At 36.3% G+C, this 20,984-nt stretch overlaps 2 protein-coding genes across 2 annotated transcripts in view; one reads left to right on the forward strand and one right to left on the reverse strand.

Moving 5' to 3' along the window:
- The first annotated feature begins 5,946 nt into the window (after positions 1-5,946).
- The window catches only part of LOC125232286 (muscle-specific protein 20-like), a 32,817-nt gene continuing 17,779 nt past the window's right edge, over positions 5,947-20,984 (forward strand). The window contains exon 1 of the mRNA XM_048137928.1: positions 5,947-6,097. Coding sequence (XP_047993885.1) covers positions 6,074-6,097 — 24 coding nt within the window. The 5' untranslated portion in view covers positions 5,947-6,073. The remainder of the gene's footprint in view (positions 6,098-20,984) is intronic.
- On the reverse strand, positions 12,052-19,870 carry LOC125232270 (circadian clock-controlled protein daywake-like). Its single transcript, XM_048137927.1, has 6 exons — positions 19,368-19,870; positions 15,552-15,644; positions 13,595-13,742; positions 13,220-13,353; positions 12,982-13,131; positions 12,052-12,461 (listed from the first exon to the last, which is right to left on the reverse strand). The coding sequence occupies exons 1-6, from the start codon at positions 19,438-19,440 to the stop codon at positions 12,268-12,270; spliced, it is 792 nt and encodes a 263-aa protein (XP_047993884.1). The 5' UTR covers positions 19,441-19,870; the 3' UTR covers positions 12,052-12,267.

The raw sequence follows: 20,984 nt of genomic DNA on the forward strand, positions 1-20,984 counted from the left end.
TAGAACGCGGCGTTCCGCTTTGACCGCCGCGGGCAGACTGCCCGCTGTGTGCGTTGTTGCTACAGACTCGGTACATTCTAAAGAACGCAGAACTCTGAACGCGGAACGCAGAACTCCAGACCGCTCTCTGTCTGCGCACGCTCTAAGGGTTTCCTGAAATCTATCGACGCGGAATCGGCTCTAGCCCACCAGTTGTCGCTAGTTAATATGAAGACGCTTACGCGTCGGCGTCGCTGAACGCATGCAGATGCATGTTCATGTCATACCAGGGTGCGTAGCCGAATGGCACAAACGCTCACGAAACGCTCACGAAACGAAACGCTCGTAGGTATCTATCTCTATCGCTCGTGCGTATTGGCGCGACAGAGCTAGACTAACTTGCGCGGCGTTTCGTTTTCGTCTGGCGTCGGAGAAATGCAATTCGGCTACGCACGTACTATTATATATTCTGTGGTCATACTGACAAGCGATTTTTGGTCGACGAAAGCTGATTCCGCGTCGATAGGTTTGGGGAGACCCTAACACAATAATAAATTTCTGTAAGTGTAAGGCCAGATTTGAACATTAATATGTTCATATACCGGGTGTCCCTAAAAACCACCGTCCGTCCGTCCGGTTGTTCTACCGTCTACAACGGGGAGTGTTCTGAAGAACTTTTTGACCTGGTGCCACCGTCGCGCTTTTATCACCGCACCTCCCGCCAAAGAAACAAAGTTCATCCTCACTTTCTGGACACTTGGCAAACAAAGAACAAACGGGCCTCTCGCTCGTTTTTGCCCAGAACATGCAAGTTGTGGAATGAGCTACCTTCGGTGTTCCCCTTGCGCTATGACATGGGGTTCTTCAAGAAGCAGGTATTTAGGGTTCTCAAAGGTCGGCAACGCATAAGTGACTCCCCTGATGTTGCTTATGTCCATGGGCGGCGATGACTGCTTCCCATCAGGCGGCTCGTCTGCTCATTTGCTGCCTACTCCGTAAAAAAAACCAACGCCAAAACGAAAAGTGGTGTTAGGACATTATGAAAATGTCCTGGTTTTCGAGATACCTATTTTGATGTAATAAATAAATATAAACACATTCTTACACAGATTGACTGAATCCCACGGTAAGCTCAAGAAGGCTTGTGTTGTAGAGTTGTGCCTGCTCGTTCACTGAAAAGATCGCTCCCAACTAGTACGACCTCCGAAGTGTACTAGTTCGTTCTTTTAGGACATTTAGTACAGTAGTACATCGAGAGAGCGAGAGACAAATTGAGCGTATTAACGCTCGCTCGTAATCAGAATCAGTCGGTTCTAGTTCGGTTGCCGTCGGATCACACGGATCGCTTTGCTGTCATTGTCACTTCTGGCACTTCGCTCCTTTCGCTCTCATTTTGTTGCGCGTGTGTGAGTGTACTAAATGTACTAGAGAGCAGAATCATTTGGGCGTAGTTCGGTCTAGTACAAAGCAGGGAATCGTGTCTTTTGTACTATTAGTACATGTACTACACAAGCCTGTTGTGTTGTGGGTACATATACATAGAAAACATCCATGACTCAGGAACAAATATCTGTGCTCATCACAAATAAATGCCCTTACCGGGATTCGAACCCGAGACCGCGGCGCAGCAGGCAGGGTCACTACCGACTGCGCCAGACCGGTCGTCAATACTTTGTAACATTTTGTAACCCGGTTAAAATTATCTTTTTACTACAGATGTGCCACTAATGAGTATCTACTAATATCTCTCTACATTCTAAAACAAACAATGCCTTGATTTTACTGAATGTTTATAAATTTTCATGGTTATAGTTATTTGTTATACAAGGGGGCAAAGTTGTATTTTAACGCCGAGTGTGGAATTGAAAAACGAGCAAGTGAAAGGATTCTATAGTTGAACCACGAGCGAAGCGAGTGGTTCGAGAATAGAATCCTGAACTTGCGAGTTTTTTAACACACGAGAAGTAAAATACATTTGCACCCGAGTGTAACACAAAACTTTTCCCCTCGCTATAGCGAGGAGTTTAATCACTGCTTCCAGTAGTTCCACAGGTGGTAAATCATCTTTATTATTAGATTCACCCACTTTTATCAATTTTAAAGCAGTTAATTTGACTTTATTCAAGGTCAAATTACTTTACCCACTAGTGGATAAAAAGTTGATAAAAGTAGGTGAATCTAGTAATAAAGATGATTTACCACCTGTGGAACTACTAAAAGCAATGATAAACGCATTTTTTTGCGTTGTAGTTTCCTCGCTAATCTCGCTATAGTGAGGGGAAAAGTTTTGTGTTACACTCGGGTGCAAATGTATTTTACTTCTTGTGTGTTAAAAAACTCGCAAGTTCAGGATTCTGTTTTCAAACCACTCGCTTCGCTCGTGGTTCAACTATAGAATCCTTTCACTTACTCGTTTTTCAATTCCACAGTCGGCGTTAAAATACAACTTTGCCCCCTTGTATAACAAATAACTATTAAAATTGCGCAACATTATTGAAGGGCCGATGGCTGACAGACGGATATCGTTTTGCGAAGGAAACCGCTGGAACTTGTGTTATTTTAGGCGGCTGAGTCAAGAGCTATTCTTACCTTGCTACCTTGAACCACGAGTGTGTAGTAAAGCTGAAAGCTTTTTCCACTAGCATGACTGCGATGACAGAAATATTCACCTAATACTAATACTAGGTAACAAGTGCAATGGTGGAATATAGACACCAAAGTAAACGCCATACAATACAAGTGAAAATAGAGAAAACATAACTGGGCGTTTCTCAAAATACATACATACATACATATAATCACGCCTGTATCCCATAAAGGGGTAGGCAGAGCACATGAACTACTGAGTTTCATTCAGTGCCACTCTTGGCAAAAAGGGGTTGAAAGAAATCCAAATTGTGACATTGCAGTGACAGGTTGCCAGCCTCTCGCCTACGCCACAATTTAACCCACATCTCACAGTCGACTTCTACGACATCCACGGGGAAGAAAAGAAAAAAGTTTTTCAAAATAAATCTCGAATATCGAATTTCACCAGATCTGGACGTGTTTGGGCTCATTCTTCTCAGAATCACGAGCTGATTCGATCCTGATGATAAGAAAATGTGTCCTCATTTTTTTTCCTTTACGTCATGATTTTAGCATGAACTTACTACGAGCGTGACGTATTACGAATATAACACGAATTTTGTATGGAAAAGAGACACATTTTTTTATCGTCGGGATCGAATCAGCTCGTGATTCTGAGAAGAATGAGCCCAAAAACGTTTATTTTGAAAAATACCAACTTATCCGCTTTTGTATGGTATTGGACAATTTTAGTTAAGTCAGCTTTATTTGGATATATATTGGGTTGAATTATAAAAAGTCTTCTCCCTCATAACAACATGTCCAAGCTCATTGCTACAATTATTTAATGACTGAAAGACATCACGACTGGACTTTTTTCACCAGTGCTCCTCACGCCACTCGAAGCTGAGCCCGATGCATGCTGGCCTGCAATTTGGTACAGTCAGCACCAAATATTATGCGACGGCCAAAGCGCCATATATTATAGATATCGTAGCCCTCTTTTGTTACCATAGAAATAGGACCTGTACATATATTTAACGCTTTAATTGTTACAGTTAATATATGTCATAGACATTATTCTGTCCAGTGACCATCTCTACATTTCCTTTCCTTGAACTACAACAAGTATCCAATTCCAAACGAGCGACATAAGTCGGTGAATGTCTTTCTACACGTAGGTCAAGCTACAATGAATTACGAAAAACAAACATGCATAAGGCCAAGGTGAGCCGGTCACTCAAGGGTTCCGTACAAAATCATTAAGGTTAGTCGGGGGTTTTGAAAGGTTTTTCTTGGGGGATAAGATGGAATATGTTCTGTATAACGAAGCAGTATAGGCGGCTTTTCATCTTACCCTTACCTTGCCTACATATATTCTTCCCAGTAGAATCGGTTATGATGCGGTTTCCAGACAAATGTTTCCTAAATTCTGGCCTACTCCTAAAAACTTAAGTTGGGTTCTAAAAAAATACTTGTGCTCCATAAAATATTATGATACGTTATAAGTTTTTAGTAAAAATAATCAATTTTTAATTGCGTGACGAACTTTTATGAGTTTCTTTTTAATAAAATACTTTTTAAAAGAAAACTGAATAGTTTGAAAGGTTTACTTGTAAATACACTTTATTTGTCAGTTTTTTAATTAAAAATAAATGATGGCTTCATTGTTGTCGGGTATTTGTTTAGAACCCTACTTACGTGATAATGAGTAGGATGGACAGACGTCACTTCCCAATGTCAGAAAGTGACTCAACAACTACTAATGTTCAAAAACAAATGTTATTTATATCTTGGAAGAGAATAACGACCCTTTTATTTTTGACCAACAGCTCATTGCTTGTGTTTGTAATAACATGTTATTCACAATTTACGTGAGTGGCTCTTAAATTATGAATTACGTACTTTATTATCCAAGTCCCAAAATATAGCTAATTCGACTAGTGAAAAAGTCCACCTAAAAAACGCAATGTAGGTAGCTTGTTTAGTTTGCATTCATTCTGAATATGACATTAATGACTTCTCGATTGGTGCAGCAAACAATGCAACGCAAAGCGGGTGACGTCATCATTCGGTGCAAAGTGCATACATGCAGCTCACCTCTTCACGTTCATGCGGCCTTAGTGCTCGTTCCTTTTGTGAGCGACACCAAAGGGGCCCTATCCCCTTCGAGCACCCTTCTCTGGGTCACTGATCGTTTCTCGGTCACTGGCCCGACCTTCGTAGACTCATATTTTGCGCATATTTTCATTGTACTACAGAAACAAATGCAAATAATCGAATTTCATTAGAAAAACATAATTTAACAAATGCAACCATTATCACAGTAAGAGAAGGACCACGTATAAAGATTTGGCAATGTTTAGCAATGTTAGATCTACCCTACAGATAGGCATTTGATAAAATTCTGTAAGGTGTCAGCTAGGTAGGTACTCCTTGAATATTTTTAAAACTACTGTGAAATGATTTTCCAAACTAATGTCTAATATTCTATCGGTAATATTAAAATTTGTATCTACTAATAAGGAAATAGGCCCCCGGTCATGACCGCTTCGTTCTATCGAGATAACCCGTTTGGAAAAGTCGGCCAACGACTCGTTGTACCAGGAACTTCTGGACAAGGAATGCAGAATGCAGAAGTAGTTCGATGCAGTTTATCATGCTAATTAACAGAGGTGTCGCTTTGAACGTGTATACCGTTCAGAATCCGTCACATACTAATACAAATAAGTCACTTTATATGTAGTATAACGAGTGCAACGTCACGACTAACAATGCCTATCCATCAATGCATTTTTCAATACAACTTTTTCTGGTGACTCATTTGGTTTTTCTTACCCTGTCTGCACCCGTCCTAATTTTTAAAAAGGAAAGTGTGTTTATAATAAACCGATCCGAGCAACCTCGTCCTAAATGCCACAGAATCCGGCGGTAATCTAAAATTAGCGGAGTTTGAGTAATCCAATTTTGCATCAACATTAAGAGCATCACTCGTAATTTATAATGAAGTGCGATATATGCACTCACATTTTATATTCTTACTTCACTCGATTATTTCTTACCGCATAACGCGTTGATTAAAGATGATGCATATAATAAGGTAGCCTATCTATTCCATAAGAAGTTCGCTCTTTACTTTCAAATATACCTAATTATATTTTTGAATAAGCTTAAACCCACTCACATGATTTCCGTTCATACCTTATTGATTTGGAGCGAAAAAGAGTAGGAAAAGTACTTCTTACTCGTAGAATGCAAGCCCGATGTTAGTCACGTATATTTCTGTAACTGTAACAACTCAATATCTTTTATGACCAGTAAGGGTGTATTTTCAACAACTCTGCGTTCAATCCGTTAGCGCGCCGGTTTATTTACACACCCGCTTTTCCCCGTATATAACAGGTTATTTTCGCGCGCTACCGCTTATTTAGTCCTCAACTTTGGTGAGAGAGCCATCTAGTGGGATTTTCCTGAAATTAGTGCGTGTAAACATTTGTGTGTGCGGTGATTTGTAACATTTTTCAAAATGCCTGGACGTCCAATTTGGCAGGTACCTGATTTTTTAAAATACTTGTTTCCATTATATCATACCGAAAGAGTAAAATTTATGTAGGAAAAGTATCATGTTTAGTATTGTACATTACGATACAAGTGCGAAAAAAAGGAAGTTCGAAACGAGCGGCGATAAATTAAAACAAGACCAAAGGGAGTGTTTTAAATCGACACGAGTTACGAATTTCCTTTTGGCACGTGTATCGTACGACGTTTTTCAGTACAGATGGCCCTCCGAAGTTTCGACCTGACATATAATGAACCACTTCTCGCACTAGTGCGTAAAAAAACACCATCTGTACTGAAAATAATGTTAGGTATTTTAAAAATTATCGCGCTTAATTTGACCTAGTTATGACTTCAATAAGTAACTTAATAAATACACTTTGTAAAATATATAAAAGAAAATTTAACAGCGAATGAACACTATCAAATACCTTGGCTGTGTAAACAATCTGGCTCTCTAATTATAGATAATCCTGTTTTGTTCTCTCGAAGGCGCCAACAGTGAAGTTTAATTGTATAAAATATCTTAACTAGTTTACCATTGTATTTAATTAGAATTACGACGACAAACGACAAAACAAAATATTCAAAGTAATTTTCAAAATACATACAATTATGTAAAATTAATAAAGAATTTAAGTATTTTAAGCCAAAGCCCCGACGCATATCAGAAAAAAAACCGGCCAAGTGCGAGTCGGACTCGCCCGCCGAGGGTTCCGTATAAACTTTCAATAGTTGAATCATCAATGTTATTCATATAACTCTACAAACTTGACTAAATCCCTCAAGACTCAATTTCCCACAGCCATGAAAACTATAACAAGTAATATTTAATTTACAATTATATTATTAGACAACGTCCAAAGAAATTCAACAGTTTGCGACATGTCGTAAGGCCGCTACTGACCCGACCCCATTATAGCAAGAAAAATGCGATGTAGGGAATGAGCGTTCAACGTACAGCGACATCCATCGGCAAATTAAGTAAATACTAATGTGCGAGAGCTAAAGTATGGAAGATGATTTTTATGGGATAAGATTATTTATTTCGTGAACCGATTTTAACAATTTTTACTTTATTTGAAAGCTGGTATTTTCATTGTTATTCTGTAGAAATTACAGGTAAAATAAACACCGCAAGGGTGGTTAAATTGAAAATGTAAATTTAATAGGTTTTTAAATAAATAAAAAGTTTTCAAGATACGTGTACGATTTGATTTTTCCTGTAATATTTACTATAATAGCCATGTTTAAAAAAAAATTTTTGATTAGTAAACTTCGTAGATAAGGGGGACGGGGACGGTATTTTTTTACATTTTCCTCAAAACACGATTTTTTTCCACAACAAAAAAATATTACAAATAGATTTTATATGTAAAGTTTGAGCTCTTTCTAACGATTTCCCTCTTGACAGTCACTTGACATACAGTTTGACCCCCGGGCTTTCATTTTGGCCACTTTCTATAATAAATATTAATAAATTAAAAATAAACTTTTTAACAAAAAATAAAACCGCCTTCAAAAATAAGCGCGTTACAAAACACGGAGAAACTAAAAAGCCAAAAATAATAAACCTTTCAATTCAGATTTCTTATCGTATTGCAATAAGCTAAACATCCAAATTATAAACAAATCAATTATTTTTGTAGTCGGTACCAGACCTGTTCGTCGCCTTGCTATTGCCTGTTTGCCCCACCCAACCATACACAGGCTGGTACCGACTCCAAAAATAATTGATTTGTTTATAATTTGGATGTTTAGCTTATTGCAATACGATAAGAAATCTAAATTGAAAGGTTTATTATTTTTGGCTTTTTAGTTTCTCCGTGTTTTGTAACGCGCTTATTTTTGAAGGCGGTTTTATTTTTTGTTAAAAAGTTTATTTATTTGTTGATTTTTAGTGGTTCCTAGTGATATTATATGTATCAGTCCGAATACATGTACAGTAGTGAAAGAATTATCCTTTAACTCCTAACCATTGAGGAGTTGACCTTCCATCATCAGCTCAGTTGATTTTTAGTGGTTCCTAGTGATATTATATGTATCAGTCCGAATACATGTACAGTAGTGAAAGAATTATCCTTTAACTCCTAACCATTGAGGAGTTGACCTTCCATCATCAGCTCAGCCACATAAAATTATTACCATCAGACGTAAATACTGGTGTACCTTTGAAAAATAGACTAAAAACATTACATGTGCCTATAACATTTGAAGAGTTCCCTCGATTTCTCCAGGATCCCATCATCAGACCCTGACTTGGTGCCAATGGGACCATCTCGGGGTTATACCGGTTCGATCAAAAAAAAATTTTGTAAATCGGTCCACGATTCTCGGAGATATCGAGTAACATACATACAAAAAAAAATAAAAAAAAAAAATAAAAAAATTCAGTCGAATTGAGAACCTCCTCCTTTTTTGAAGTCGGTTAAAAAAAAGAACACTTTCTATTTGTACAGGTTAACAATGTTCATATCTATTCCAAATTTCATATCGATAGCATAATTGTTCTCGAGATGTGACAGACGGACAGACAGACAGACAGACAGACAGACAGACAGACAGACAGACGGACAGAGCGGCACCATAAGGGTTCCTTTTGTACGTTTTTGGTACGGTGCCCTAAAAAGGAGCAAATTTAAAAAATGTAGCCGCGAGTTTTTATCTGCCATACAAAATTAGCATTTCGCGCCTTTTCGTAATGACAAAATTGTGACCACTTGACCAGCAAAAAGAGCTGGTGGCCTAGCGGTAAGATTGTGCGACTTTCGATCCGGAGGTCGCGGGTTCGAACACCGGCTCGTGCCAATGAGTTTTTCGGAACTTATGTGCGAAACGTTGTTTGATATTTGCCAGCCGCTTTTCGGTGTAGGAAACATCGTGAGAAAACCGGACTAATCCCAATAAGGCGTAGCTAGGCCTTCGGCAGTACGATAGTACTCTTTATTATACTGTGCCTTCGGGTTGGAAGGTCAGATGGCAGTCGCTTTCGTAAAACTAGTGCCTACGCCAAATCTTGAGATTAGTTGTCAAAGCGGACCCCAGGCTCCCACGAGCCGTGGCAAATGCCGGGATAACGCAAGGAGGAGGATGATATCTGTTTCGATGCCAAACGTCTCTCTTTCAATTAAGATTTTTACAAGCGTATAACTGAAACTAAATACTTATTGTACTTTTTAGGGTTCCGTACCAAAAAAGTACAAAAGGAACCCTTATGGTGCGACTCTGTCCGTCTGTCACATTTCTAAATATCTCGAGAACTACTTATGCTATCGACTTGAAATTTGGAATAATAAAATTATGTAACTTGTTAACCTCTACCAAATAAAAGCATTTTTTTTTAAATTAATATTAAGTATAGAAAATAGCCATTATGAAAGGGGGGCAACCTGTAAATGTCAAGATACTAGGGCAAATGGGGTATCGTTAAAAAGAGCTCAAATTGTACATATCAAAACTATTTTTTATAACTTTTTTGTTGTGGAAAAAAAAAAGAATATTGAAGGAAAATGTTAAAAAAATACCGTTCCGCCCACCCTTATCTCCGAAGTTTACTATTAAAAATTTTGAAAATTTTACCTAACATTGATTTTATGCTAAATATTACAGGAAAAATAATGCCGTGTCTGTATCTTGGATTTTTATTTGCAAAAAACTTTTCAAGTTTAACTTGCAATTTAATCACTCTTGCGGGTGTAAATCGTACTTCAAATTAATAAGAGATTTTAAGTAAAATATCTTCTTTCAAATAAAGTAAAAACTGTCGAAATCAGTTAGCATTATAAAGAATAATCCCCGAAAAACCATCATACTATATACAGGTCGCGAAAATTAGTTTGCGAATTCACCGAGAGATGGCGCTATACACAATAATGGTCATTAGTACATAAATACTTCTAGTGAAGTCTTTAGATTTACATGAGATTTAAAGTGAAAGTGTGGTCGGAACCCTCGGTGGGCGAGTCCGACTCGCACTTGGCCGGGTTTTTTTAACTATTTGCGCTTGACGGAAATTGTCTATCTTTAACATGTATCGAATAAAAAATATCAATGCCAACCAAAACGTCTTTTTACCCTATACGTAACCTATACATAGAGTTAGCGTAGAAACTTATGAAAGGGTTATAATTTAATTAATTTATATAAATTAAGGGAAATGATTTTTTTATGAATGTACAAGTTATCATTTTCGATGTGGTGCCAAAGCTCTAATAAATGAAATAGTTATTAAACAAGGGTGCAAAGTTGTATTCTAACGCCGAGAGTGGAATTGAACAACGAGCAAGTGAAAGGATTCCATAGTTGAACCACGAGCGAAACGAATGGTTCGAGAATAGAATCCTGAACTTGGCGAGTTTTTCAACACACGAGAAGTAAAATATATTCTGTATGTAAGTATGTATCAATGGTTTTTTTTTGTTAAAAAAAATCAGGAGAGTTGTTTGTAGTTTAGCGGAATCTCCAGTCTAATATTTTAGCATATTTGAATAATAATAAATGTATAACCTTTCCATAGAGTTTCCTATTAACATAATTTCACGTCGATATAACGGTAAATGACTAACACACCTTGACTTACCTGAAAATACACGTCGTGAAACAACGTGGAATAAATTTGGCACCATTCCAAGGATTCCAGCTAAACTAGAGTCTGTCCCGCAGTACGTCGCATGGCGGGGAAACGGTGAAATTAGAAAATTTTAAGATAAAATGATGACCGATTCTCTTTAAAGATTGACTACGCGCCATATTGCGGAATTTCATTAGAACTATTTTCTTCATACAATACTGAACTGTCACCGCATACATCAGAATAACAGCGCTAGGGTTGCAAAAAAACGGTTTTTTTTTCTGGCTTGAAAAAAAACATGAAAAAAAACCGTGAAAAAAAAAACAGTTTTTTTCTGGAGTATGTTTTTTTTCTAAAGTACGAAATCTCAAAATTTGCAAAGTAGTTAATACTTTTATACGGTTTTTTAGACTTAATGTTAACTATTAAACGAATTTAATCAAATAACTTTAATTTCTGATCTTATAAAAGTAACATTTACGAAATCTGTAGTTGGTAGTTATCACAATTTACTGTTGGAAACACCACCGCCTCTCCACGCTACACGCAGCATCGGGGATTCCCCAATAAACGTTTGTATACTGAATGTTAATTGAATTAAAATGTACGTTATTGTTATTGAAACACGTTACAACTCACGAAAAACCGTTATTGTCGTATTATTTGTTCATCTGAAAAAAAAACCATATTTAGAAAAAAAACCATGGTGCTCGGTTTTTTTTCATGTTTTTTTTCACAATTCTGAAAAAAAACATTTGGTTGTTTTTCTATTTACAACCCTAAACAGCGCCCTCTTCAAAATAGTCGTATCGTCACTACTTTTAAAAAATCTCGTATCTCACGCTGTTCCTCAAAGTTAAAACGCAGTAAGTCTATATGCATTCCATACATACTTACTACAATTTTCTTTTCATTGACAGACGAAGATACAAGTTTTTTTTAAAAGTAGTGACGATATATTTCTGGTACACAATACAATACAATATTTGTGCCGTCCTCTTTCGTCGAAGTATGAGTAAAATGAGATTTTATGTTTTTATAACGCTTGATATTATATAGATTAGATAGCTTTACATTCTTTACATCAGTTTACTAAAAAAGTAGGTACACTATGCTTTAACATGAAAGAGTCTTTCGAAATTACCCGAGCATTTCTGTGATTCAAAGTTACCCCAATGTACCATAGTCTTTCGAAATTACCCGAGCATTTCTGTGATTCAAAGTTACCCCAATGTACCATACAAGATTATTTAATAACTTAATTAGGTATATATCATGTAATAACGATACTCGTACCTATGTACCTACTTAAATGAAACCTATTAATTATTGCTACAAATACATTTCCTCAAAAATAAAACGACAATAATATTGATATTTTTATTTTAGTTCGTATCAATGAAACATAATTATAAGCTTACAAAATAAGTCGGTATGTATACCAATAACTACTTAATCCAATAGGCAATAATATAAGAGTTTGGTTTTGTCAGCTATAATTTAATCATATAAATTACCTTTTTCAATCCTTTATCATTATCAAACATAGTCAGACATACTTTACACTCACACAAAAACTTATATTTATTTTATTAATGTTTCTTATCTGGTTTTTTGTTAACAGCATTATTCTTAACATCCCCGATCATAAAATTTCCAGGCAGATTATGGAATAATTGTTGCATAAACGCCAAAAGAATATCCTCAATTGTCTTGGTCAGAATAGGTCGTAATGATTCAGATACCGGCCGCCAATTCACGTTAAGATACGAATTAGTACTATCCTCTGTAAAGAAAAAGAAACGTAGGTATAAATATTATGATCTATGTTCCTAGACACAAATTCCTCAACAACAAAATAAACTAATATGATTTTACTCTGTGGCTTGCTTGTTGTTGTTGTTGTGACGTCACAAGAAATCCTTGAAATATTCGCAAATAACAAAATGGGTATTGTCGTCGCTCTTTCAACGTCTCAACGTTGCAATTTTGCAACACTGTAGTACCAGGGTGGCATGAAACTGAGAAGCTAGAAGCAAAGTTTGTTGATAACAGCGCCATCTATACGGACGTGAAGAAACTGCCATAGTTTTTCTACTTGCCAACAGATGTCGCAGTAGATGCATAGTTGTTTCACAAATTGCATTTATTAATTCTTAATAATCATTAGAATTGGTTAACTATTATCATTAGATTACTTAATTCTATTATCAGTGGTTCTTTTATGTTTACTTTGAGAATAAATTATGGTAGCTTCAATCATTTTCAAAAAGTAACCATATAATTAACGTTACCTATTTTCTTACCTAAAGATTTAATGCCATCAAATAAATTATTCATCCTTAAACTCATACCGCCGATGTTGTATTTTACATGTGCAGCTGTGACATTAAAAAACACGAAGCCGTCCTTGTCATAGGTTTTGACGTCGCTGACAATATCAATTGTCATATTCGCTGAAAAAAATATCGTTTTTAACTTGAAAATAAAACCGGGGTAGTAGTGATCTAATAAATTACCAAGTCGAGGTTCTTTTGAACTTACTTGGTTCAAACCAGCAGAGACCGCGACCAACCAAGGGTATCAGTAAAATCTTTCCTTTGAGATCATAAGTGCCTTCTATCCGGATATTTGGCACTCTTACCCTAGTGTAAAAGTCGTATGTTTTGCCATCCACTCTGAAAGAAATATAGAATATGGTTAAACCAAAACAGAAAAACACTATGGACAAAAATGTATAGTAGTTTTTTGTTAAGTTTATTGCGCTGTATCATAATTCTTTATGTTTTTTTTAATCATTCTTTTTAACCGACTTCTTCAATCGCTTTCCTACATCCGACTTGCGCGTCACTCTAGACTCAGTCGATCAAACAGTCGCGTACGGTACTAGGAGTAAATAAGATCAAGGTGGTGTCTCACTGGCTCAATAAAACCTCTGTTTGGCCGAATCCGGTCACAGTGACGTTATCCAATGCAGCATTAACGTTAACTGGCCCATCGCCTTGCAAAATTCTTATTTTTGGAATTTTCAATGGATCCAAAGGCTCCATCCCTATTTCTGGAAGACCTGAAAATTTCAAATATCTTATATTATCTTAGTAGTCACTAGACATTATTGACTAACAATAACAATTACCGGTCTATAATAATGTAAACACTGATAACGCAGATGTTTAGAATTTTAACAATTTGTCACGAACAACTAGATAGAACTAGATATGTGCCGAAACACCGTGAACATAGTAGTTAAGAAATACCTAGCTTTCGCTTTCCGCTAGTAGCAACCAAGTATGAACAAGTAAGACATGTCGTAATGAGGCAATGTGACTAGTGGGTCGTAGATCTACCTTAAAACTATGTATGTGCCTATCTATGTTAGCGTACTGTTTATCTTTCTGTCAGATATCCTAATTAAGGCAATGTTCGATTTTACATCAAAATCTAAATACATAATTATTTTGTACAATTTTCATCAGCAGCTTTGAAATTATCTGTGTAAAAATGTGTAGATAAAACGCATTTTTTTTCTACCAACGCAGCATCAGAATAGTTATTTGTTATACAAGGGAGCAAAGTTGTATTTTAACGCCGAGTGTGGAATTGAAAAACGAGCAAGTGAAAGGATTCTATAGTTGAACCACGAGCGAAGCGAGTGGTTCGAGAATATAATCCTGAACTTGCGAGTTTTTTGACACACGAGAAGTAAAATACATTTGCACCCGAGTGTAACACAAAACTTTTCCCCTCACTATAGCGAGGAAACTGCAACGCAAAAAATACGTTTATCACTGCTTCCAGTACTTCCATAGGTGGTAAATCATCTTTATTACTAGATTCACCTACTTTTATCAATTTTAAAGCAGTTAATTTGACTTTATTCAAGGTCAAATTACTTTACCCACTAGTGGATAAAATGCGTTTTTACCCGCTGGTATTAAAGGACAAAACACGTGTTTCCGAGCTAGTGAGGGGAAAAATATATTATTTGTTTGCATCAGTAGACATCGAAAAGTTTTCCTCGGAAAAGATGAATATACCCGTGGTTTTTCCTAAAAACTGGTTTAACATTTTTTGTGATACCGGTTAAATAAAACACGAATGAGGGAAAAAATACACAGGAGCGCAGAGTTCGACAAGAGTATTCGAGTCCCACAAAACTCCAGTGCAGTAGCTTGCGCGCAGCACAGTTGTGCAATGGCGACCAACCAGGCGCACAGGGCACGACAGCATATTGCACATGAAATGCCAGCAATAGCTTTATTTTGAAATACATGTAAAGTTATGACTACAGTTTGTGCGGAAAGAGAAGAGTCACGAAATAGTCGGAATACGTAGTAAGCACGAACGATCCTTCTGCACAGAATCTACATCCGAAAAATCATAGTTCGAGTTTTTTCAAACATAAGATCACTTTTTAAGATTTTATTTAATCTATGCTTTTGACACTGACAGGTTTGATAGGTTACATCCGATCCATATCGTATCAAAAGCTTATATTTGATGCTTGAATTGGGCCGATGTTACAGAAAAAATAGATATTAGATTGTACTAAGCTTTAAGTACGACCAGACCAGACGTAACCAGGCTAATATATGGCTCGTAACCTAACCTAACATTTTGACTTAGATCTTAAAAGGAGTTTTAGGGCAGGGTCGCCCAGGGTTCGTTATTTGTTTATAAGTAGGTTTATTTACACGAGCTATATCTTGTATTATACAATACGACACAGTTATTTATTTAGTTGACGATTGGGATTTTTTTAATTAGATACTTAGGTGATGTAAAAAGTAAGTGAAAAGAAGTTTTTATATACTTACTGAATTCAAGGAAACGGATGTTGTAAAGTTTAATTAAAATGGAATATTAATTTATTTACCTGGCCCCAAAGCATTGAAAAGTTGTTGGACAGCCGTCTTTGAACAGTCGTCGAATTCGGGATCGCTCTTGAAGCAAGTCTTTACAAAGTCAGCTGAAATTTTAAATAGATAATAACTTTCGAGACTGAATTAGTTTCCTACCTAATTACTAAATATATGCCACTGTAAATTTCACAATAGGAAATATCTTAAGATACTATAGTATTAAAAAAATATATTTATTTTAGACACACTAAATACAGTAACTTTAAACTATAAACCGAAGAAATATCATATATTACAAACAAAGAAGGACCAACGCTTTCAGTGTCCCAAGCTTGAATTTTCTTTGTAGCTAAGCGTACAGGGTGTGTGTATACTTAATGTGCCATTTATTTCAGAGGCTATACAACCTGTTTTTATTGAATTCCGTTAACTTTAAGGGAAGGTTCTTTAGATCAAATACAATTAATTTCTCTAAGAAACTAGCGTCTTAACTCTTACGGTTATCGAGTTATTAAAAAAATAAAGATAATTACTGAACACGTGTGTGACAACCTTTACCAATTCCTAATGTTATTTGTTTTGACATGTGCCGTCAATCACTTGACACTAACTTGAATGTTATTCTTAAGGGTCTCTCACACTAATAATAGTTATTTGTTTTTCAAGGGGACAAAGTAGTTGTTTAACCGCACGTGCCAATATTGATATCCGAGCAAGCGAAAGATTCCAATATTGAACCGCGAGCGTAGCGAGTGGTTCAAAAGGTGGAATCTTGAGCGTTGCGAGGGTATCAAGGCACGAAGGTTAAACAAACTTTGCCACCGAGTGAAACAAAAAATTTTTCACCACACCAACACGAACAAAATACTGACTTTAAAACATCAAAATAAATGAAATCGATCAATTTATTCAATATTTATGATTCAAAATCATCATTTATAGGTAAAATCTAGCAGCCAGATTAAGACATCGAGTTAAAATTCGTATGAAATTACTTTGTCCCCTTGTGGATAAAATGCAATTTTGCTATCTGTTTTCGAATAGCAAAGAAAGCCTTTACCAGTTGGTGTGGTGAAAATTCATTTATTATGCATGAAAATGATGAAAATTTTTTTTTTCGCGAATTTAACTAAAAGTGATATACGGGGTGGTTCCTGATAATGAACCTAGCTACGTGTCGAATTTAACGGAAAACAAAAAAAACACGGTGTAGATAGTGTCATTCACTTTGTCATGAAGAAGACTCAGACAAGACAACATTTTGAAATCTTTGAAAACAATTTAGTAAGTTTTACCGCGACTTGCATGCTGGGTTTTTTGGACTTTTATGAATATATTATATGTGGTCTTATAGCAACAAGAAAACATATTAACATACCTAACGGGAAGGATTATTTAATATAGGATTTACATACATCACACTAAGAATCGTACCTCGATTTTTTAGCGCCACCTATTAAATACTATACATAATAACTAACTGATGATGCCTACATTTTTTTTAAACGTGTATTGAGGTGATATCATGATTTTAAAATAAAGAAATATGTAATTTGTTCTTGTAATAACTTAACCACAAAATTAAAATTTTGAAAAATCCCGGAGGACTGCGACATGGTACACCGATTTTCATGAAACGAGCATTTCTTTTTTTTTTTCCAATAAAAAAAATTGATTGTTTTAGAGAATTTTAGGTCAATTGTACTCGGAATCACGAGTACTTTCAATCTCACTGGGAGACAAAAAGTGTCTCAGAATTTCCATACATTTTTGTTACTTTCCTCTTTTGTTACCCCATACAACATGTACGGAAAATGGTAACAAAATAAGAAAAAATCGTATGGGTCAATTTTTCTAACTACTAGGATTGAAAAAGCTAGTAATTCTGAGTAGAAATAGCATATTTTTTTTCAAAAATATCACACTTCATAAAAGTGGCAAAAAAAAAAGAAATGCTCAAAGAACACTCCCGACTAACTCAGCTTTCAGACAAAAAAAAACTAAATCTAAATCGGTTCATCCGTTCGGGAGCTACGATGCCACAGACAGACACACACACACACACAGACAGACAGACAGACAGACAAACAGACGGACAGACAGACAGACACGTCAAACTTATAACACCCCGTCGTTTTTACGCCGGGGGATAAAAAATAAAAACACGCAAAAATATTTGGGGAAAATATGCTTTTGGCCACTTTCAGGCTGCGAAATAGCGCCATCCAATTTTAAGCCTAAAAGGCCCATACATTTCAGGGGTACGCTTTTTTAACCCCCGACGCAAAAACGACGGGGTGTTATAAGTTTGACGTGTCTGTCTGTCTGTCTGTTTGTCTGTCTGTCTGTGGCATCGTAGCTCCCGAACGGCGGAACTAATTTCGACTTCTTCTTCTTCTTCTTCTTGGTTAGGGGCTTTGTAAGGCTTCAGAGCGCCTTATGTATCACTGCGACCATTTCTGATCTATTGTGATCGCCACCTACTACAACTCTCGATCAAGTCCTACAAATTCATTTCCTACAATTTCGACTTAGTTTTTTTTGTTTTTTTGTTTGTCCGACTGAGTTAGTCGGGAGTGTTCGTAGACATGTTTCATGAAAATCGGTCCACTATGTCGCGGTCGGGGGTTTTTTCAAAATTTTAATTTTGTGGTTAGGTTATTGAATGGGCTTTGTCAGTCCAGTATGGAATCGTTCTTGCCTAACAGTAAAACAAATCATAATATATGTATATATATATTTTTTATAATTTTAGAAAACACAAACAAACTACTACACTGACCGTGACATTAGCATTTGGCTTTATGTTACATAAGATAGGTACTTTACGTAATCTTTTACATAAGCACATGCAGTTTTTGCGAGACTGGTTATTCACTTAACCTACCTGAGTCTCCGTTTACCTTTTACATCTTGTACGTTGCACATTGCACATATGCAGCTATGTAAACATTTGAGTAAAACTAAAATATTGGCCAGTTGCATATTTGAATTTAATTTATTATTTTGTTACTGGCACTTTTGCAGTAATAAAGTGTTAAGAAATTTTGCTAATATAATAACCTAACCACGAAATTAAAATTTTGAAAAAAAACCCCGACCGCGACATAGTAGACCGATTTTCGATGAAACATGGCTAAGAACACTCCCGACTAACTCAGCTTTCAAACAAAAAAAAATTAAATCTAAATCGGTTCATCCGTTCAGGAGCTACGATGCCACAGACAGACACACACACAGACAAACGCGTCAAACGTATAACACCCCGTCGTTTTTGCGTCGGGGGTTAAAAAAAATATTATGATGCGTAAAATTTCCAAAAAAATACCTCTATCTTTAATGCAAATAAGCTTGTTGGATGGGACCGTAAAATATGAATTCTATATTTCATACGAGATCTAACTGGTTTGGGATTAGTCTAAAATAAATTTGTCCTTTGAATCACGTCAGTAGGTAGTTTACATTCCATTTATTACGGATAAAAAATAAGTAAGTAAGTACCTGTATAAAGTTAGTCATTATTGCGCCTATGCGAATATGAATAATCTGAAATACCTACACACGCGTGTGTTATTCCTACTTTATTGATATAATAAAGCCAAATGTAAACAATATTGAGTACGAGATACAAGAATCAATCTGAAACATAATCTAGTTCACAACTGCAGCAATAAATAAATCAAAAGTTAGATTTTAGCTACTTGTTTATCTAAATGTACACGAAAGATTTTATTCGTCACGCCTGATAACGTTATTTTCATCACTCCACCGAAATCAGATCTAGATCAAACACCCCGCGTCTACGAGAGAGGTTATCCAAAAATACTTACGCTTCGTTTTGTAATGTTCCGCCACCGAACTGTGGTACAACACACACGTCACTATGATTAGTTTCCACGGCATGTTTTTGCCTCAGTTCGTAAGCGATTTCCCTCAATTTTGTTTTAGACTTGCTATCCCTACGGTGTAAGCTTAAGACTAACTTCAAGACAGCCTTTGGCCTGCAGTCATGTAGGAAAGTGGGGAGACATACGCAATTCTTGAGTATGTAAATAAAGCTTGAACTTTACTTATTAACAACGAAATAACTTGCGTTACAATCTTACCTATATCTTTTATGGACTGTACCCAACAAGCAACAGGCAACAGGGGTTAAATTAGCGAGCCATTTGATTTGTAGTTCTTATAACATTGTCACAGGATTAATTCTACTAAAGATATATTGCAATCAACTTCATCGAGCAACTGACATGCTATTCGTGTGCTAAACATTCAAATAGGAGCGAGCGATTAAACATAATGCATTTCTACTTATCAAACTGTCATACAACCATAAGTAGTCAACTAAATTTACATAAAAACTTCATAAGAGCGCTTTCTTGGCGGATCTCGTTTTCAAAGAAAGCCGAAACCTTAGGAAACACAGAGACAGCATTTCCTTAGGGCTGCTAGGGCGTTGTGAAAATCATTACAAAACCCCAGATCTCCAGACGCTGAACCTACAAGTCTGTCTTTCACAATGGGAGAGCTGGAAAGCGAAACACCCTGAGTTCCTGTAAAACCCGTATAACCGGTCGTTCGTAATCGAGCTCACACGCAGCAAACTGTTACATTCGTTCCGTAACATCGATCGTCTTCCACGCGTGTGCGCAATCGGTAGTGCAATCAATGTAATTATTCGTAAATATTACCCTGCTTGCGATCGCTGGCGGAACCTGTGTCACGCTATGTCATAAGCTCATTTAACATTATAATTTTCCCCTCACTAGCTTGGAAACATGTGTTTTGCCCTTTAATACCAGCGGGTAAAAACGCATTTTATCCACTAGTGGGTAAAGTAATTTGACCTTGAATAAAGTCAAATTAACTGCTTTAAAATTGATAAAAGTAGCTAAATCTAGTAATAAAGGTGATTTACCACCTGTGGAACTACTGGAAGCAGTGATAAACGCATTTTTTGCGTTGTAGTTTCCTCGTTATAGTGAGGGGAAAAGATTTTTGTTACACTCGAGTGCAAATGTATTTTACTTCTCTTGTGTTAAAAAACTCGCAAGTTCTGGATTTTATTCTCTAACCATTCGCTTCGCTCGTGGTTCAACTATAGAATCCTTTCACTTGCTCGTTTTTCAATTTCACACTCGGCGTTAAAATACAACTTTGCCCCCTTGTATAACAAATAACTATTTCTTTCATTAATCAGTTAGGTACTCTGGAAATGAGCTCTCCGTATGCCCTGCGACCTTCCCCACTTCGTACGAGTTAAACAAAACCTTAATAAGTTATACACCTAAACATTTCGAAAATCACTCTAATCGATAAGTAAGACCGCATGAAAATCCGTTCAGTAATTTTTATGGTTATCATGAACAAACAAACATACATATATAAACAGACGTTGCAAAGGTCTTTATTTTATTATAAGTTATTAATGTTATCATAAAGAAATA

This window comes from Leguminivora glycinivorella, chromosome 1 (genome assembly GCF_023078275.1).
Source record: "Leguminivora glycinivorella isolate SPB_JAAS2020 chromosome 1, LegGlyc_1.1, whole genome shotgun sequence".
Classification (NCBI taxonomy): Eukaryota; Metazoa; Arthropoda; class Insecta; order Lepidoptera; family Tortricidae; genus Leguminivora; species Leguminivora glycinivorella.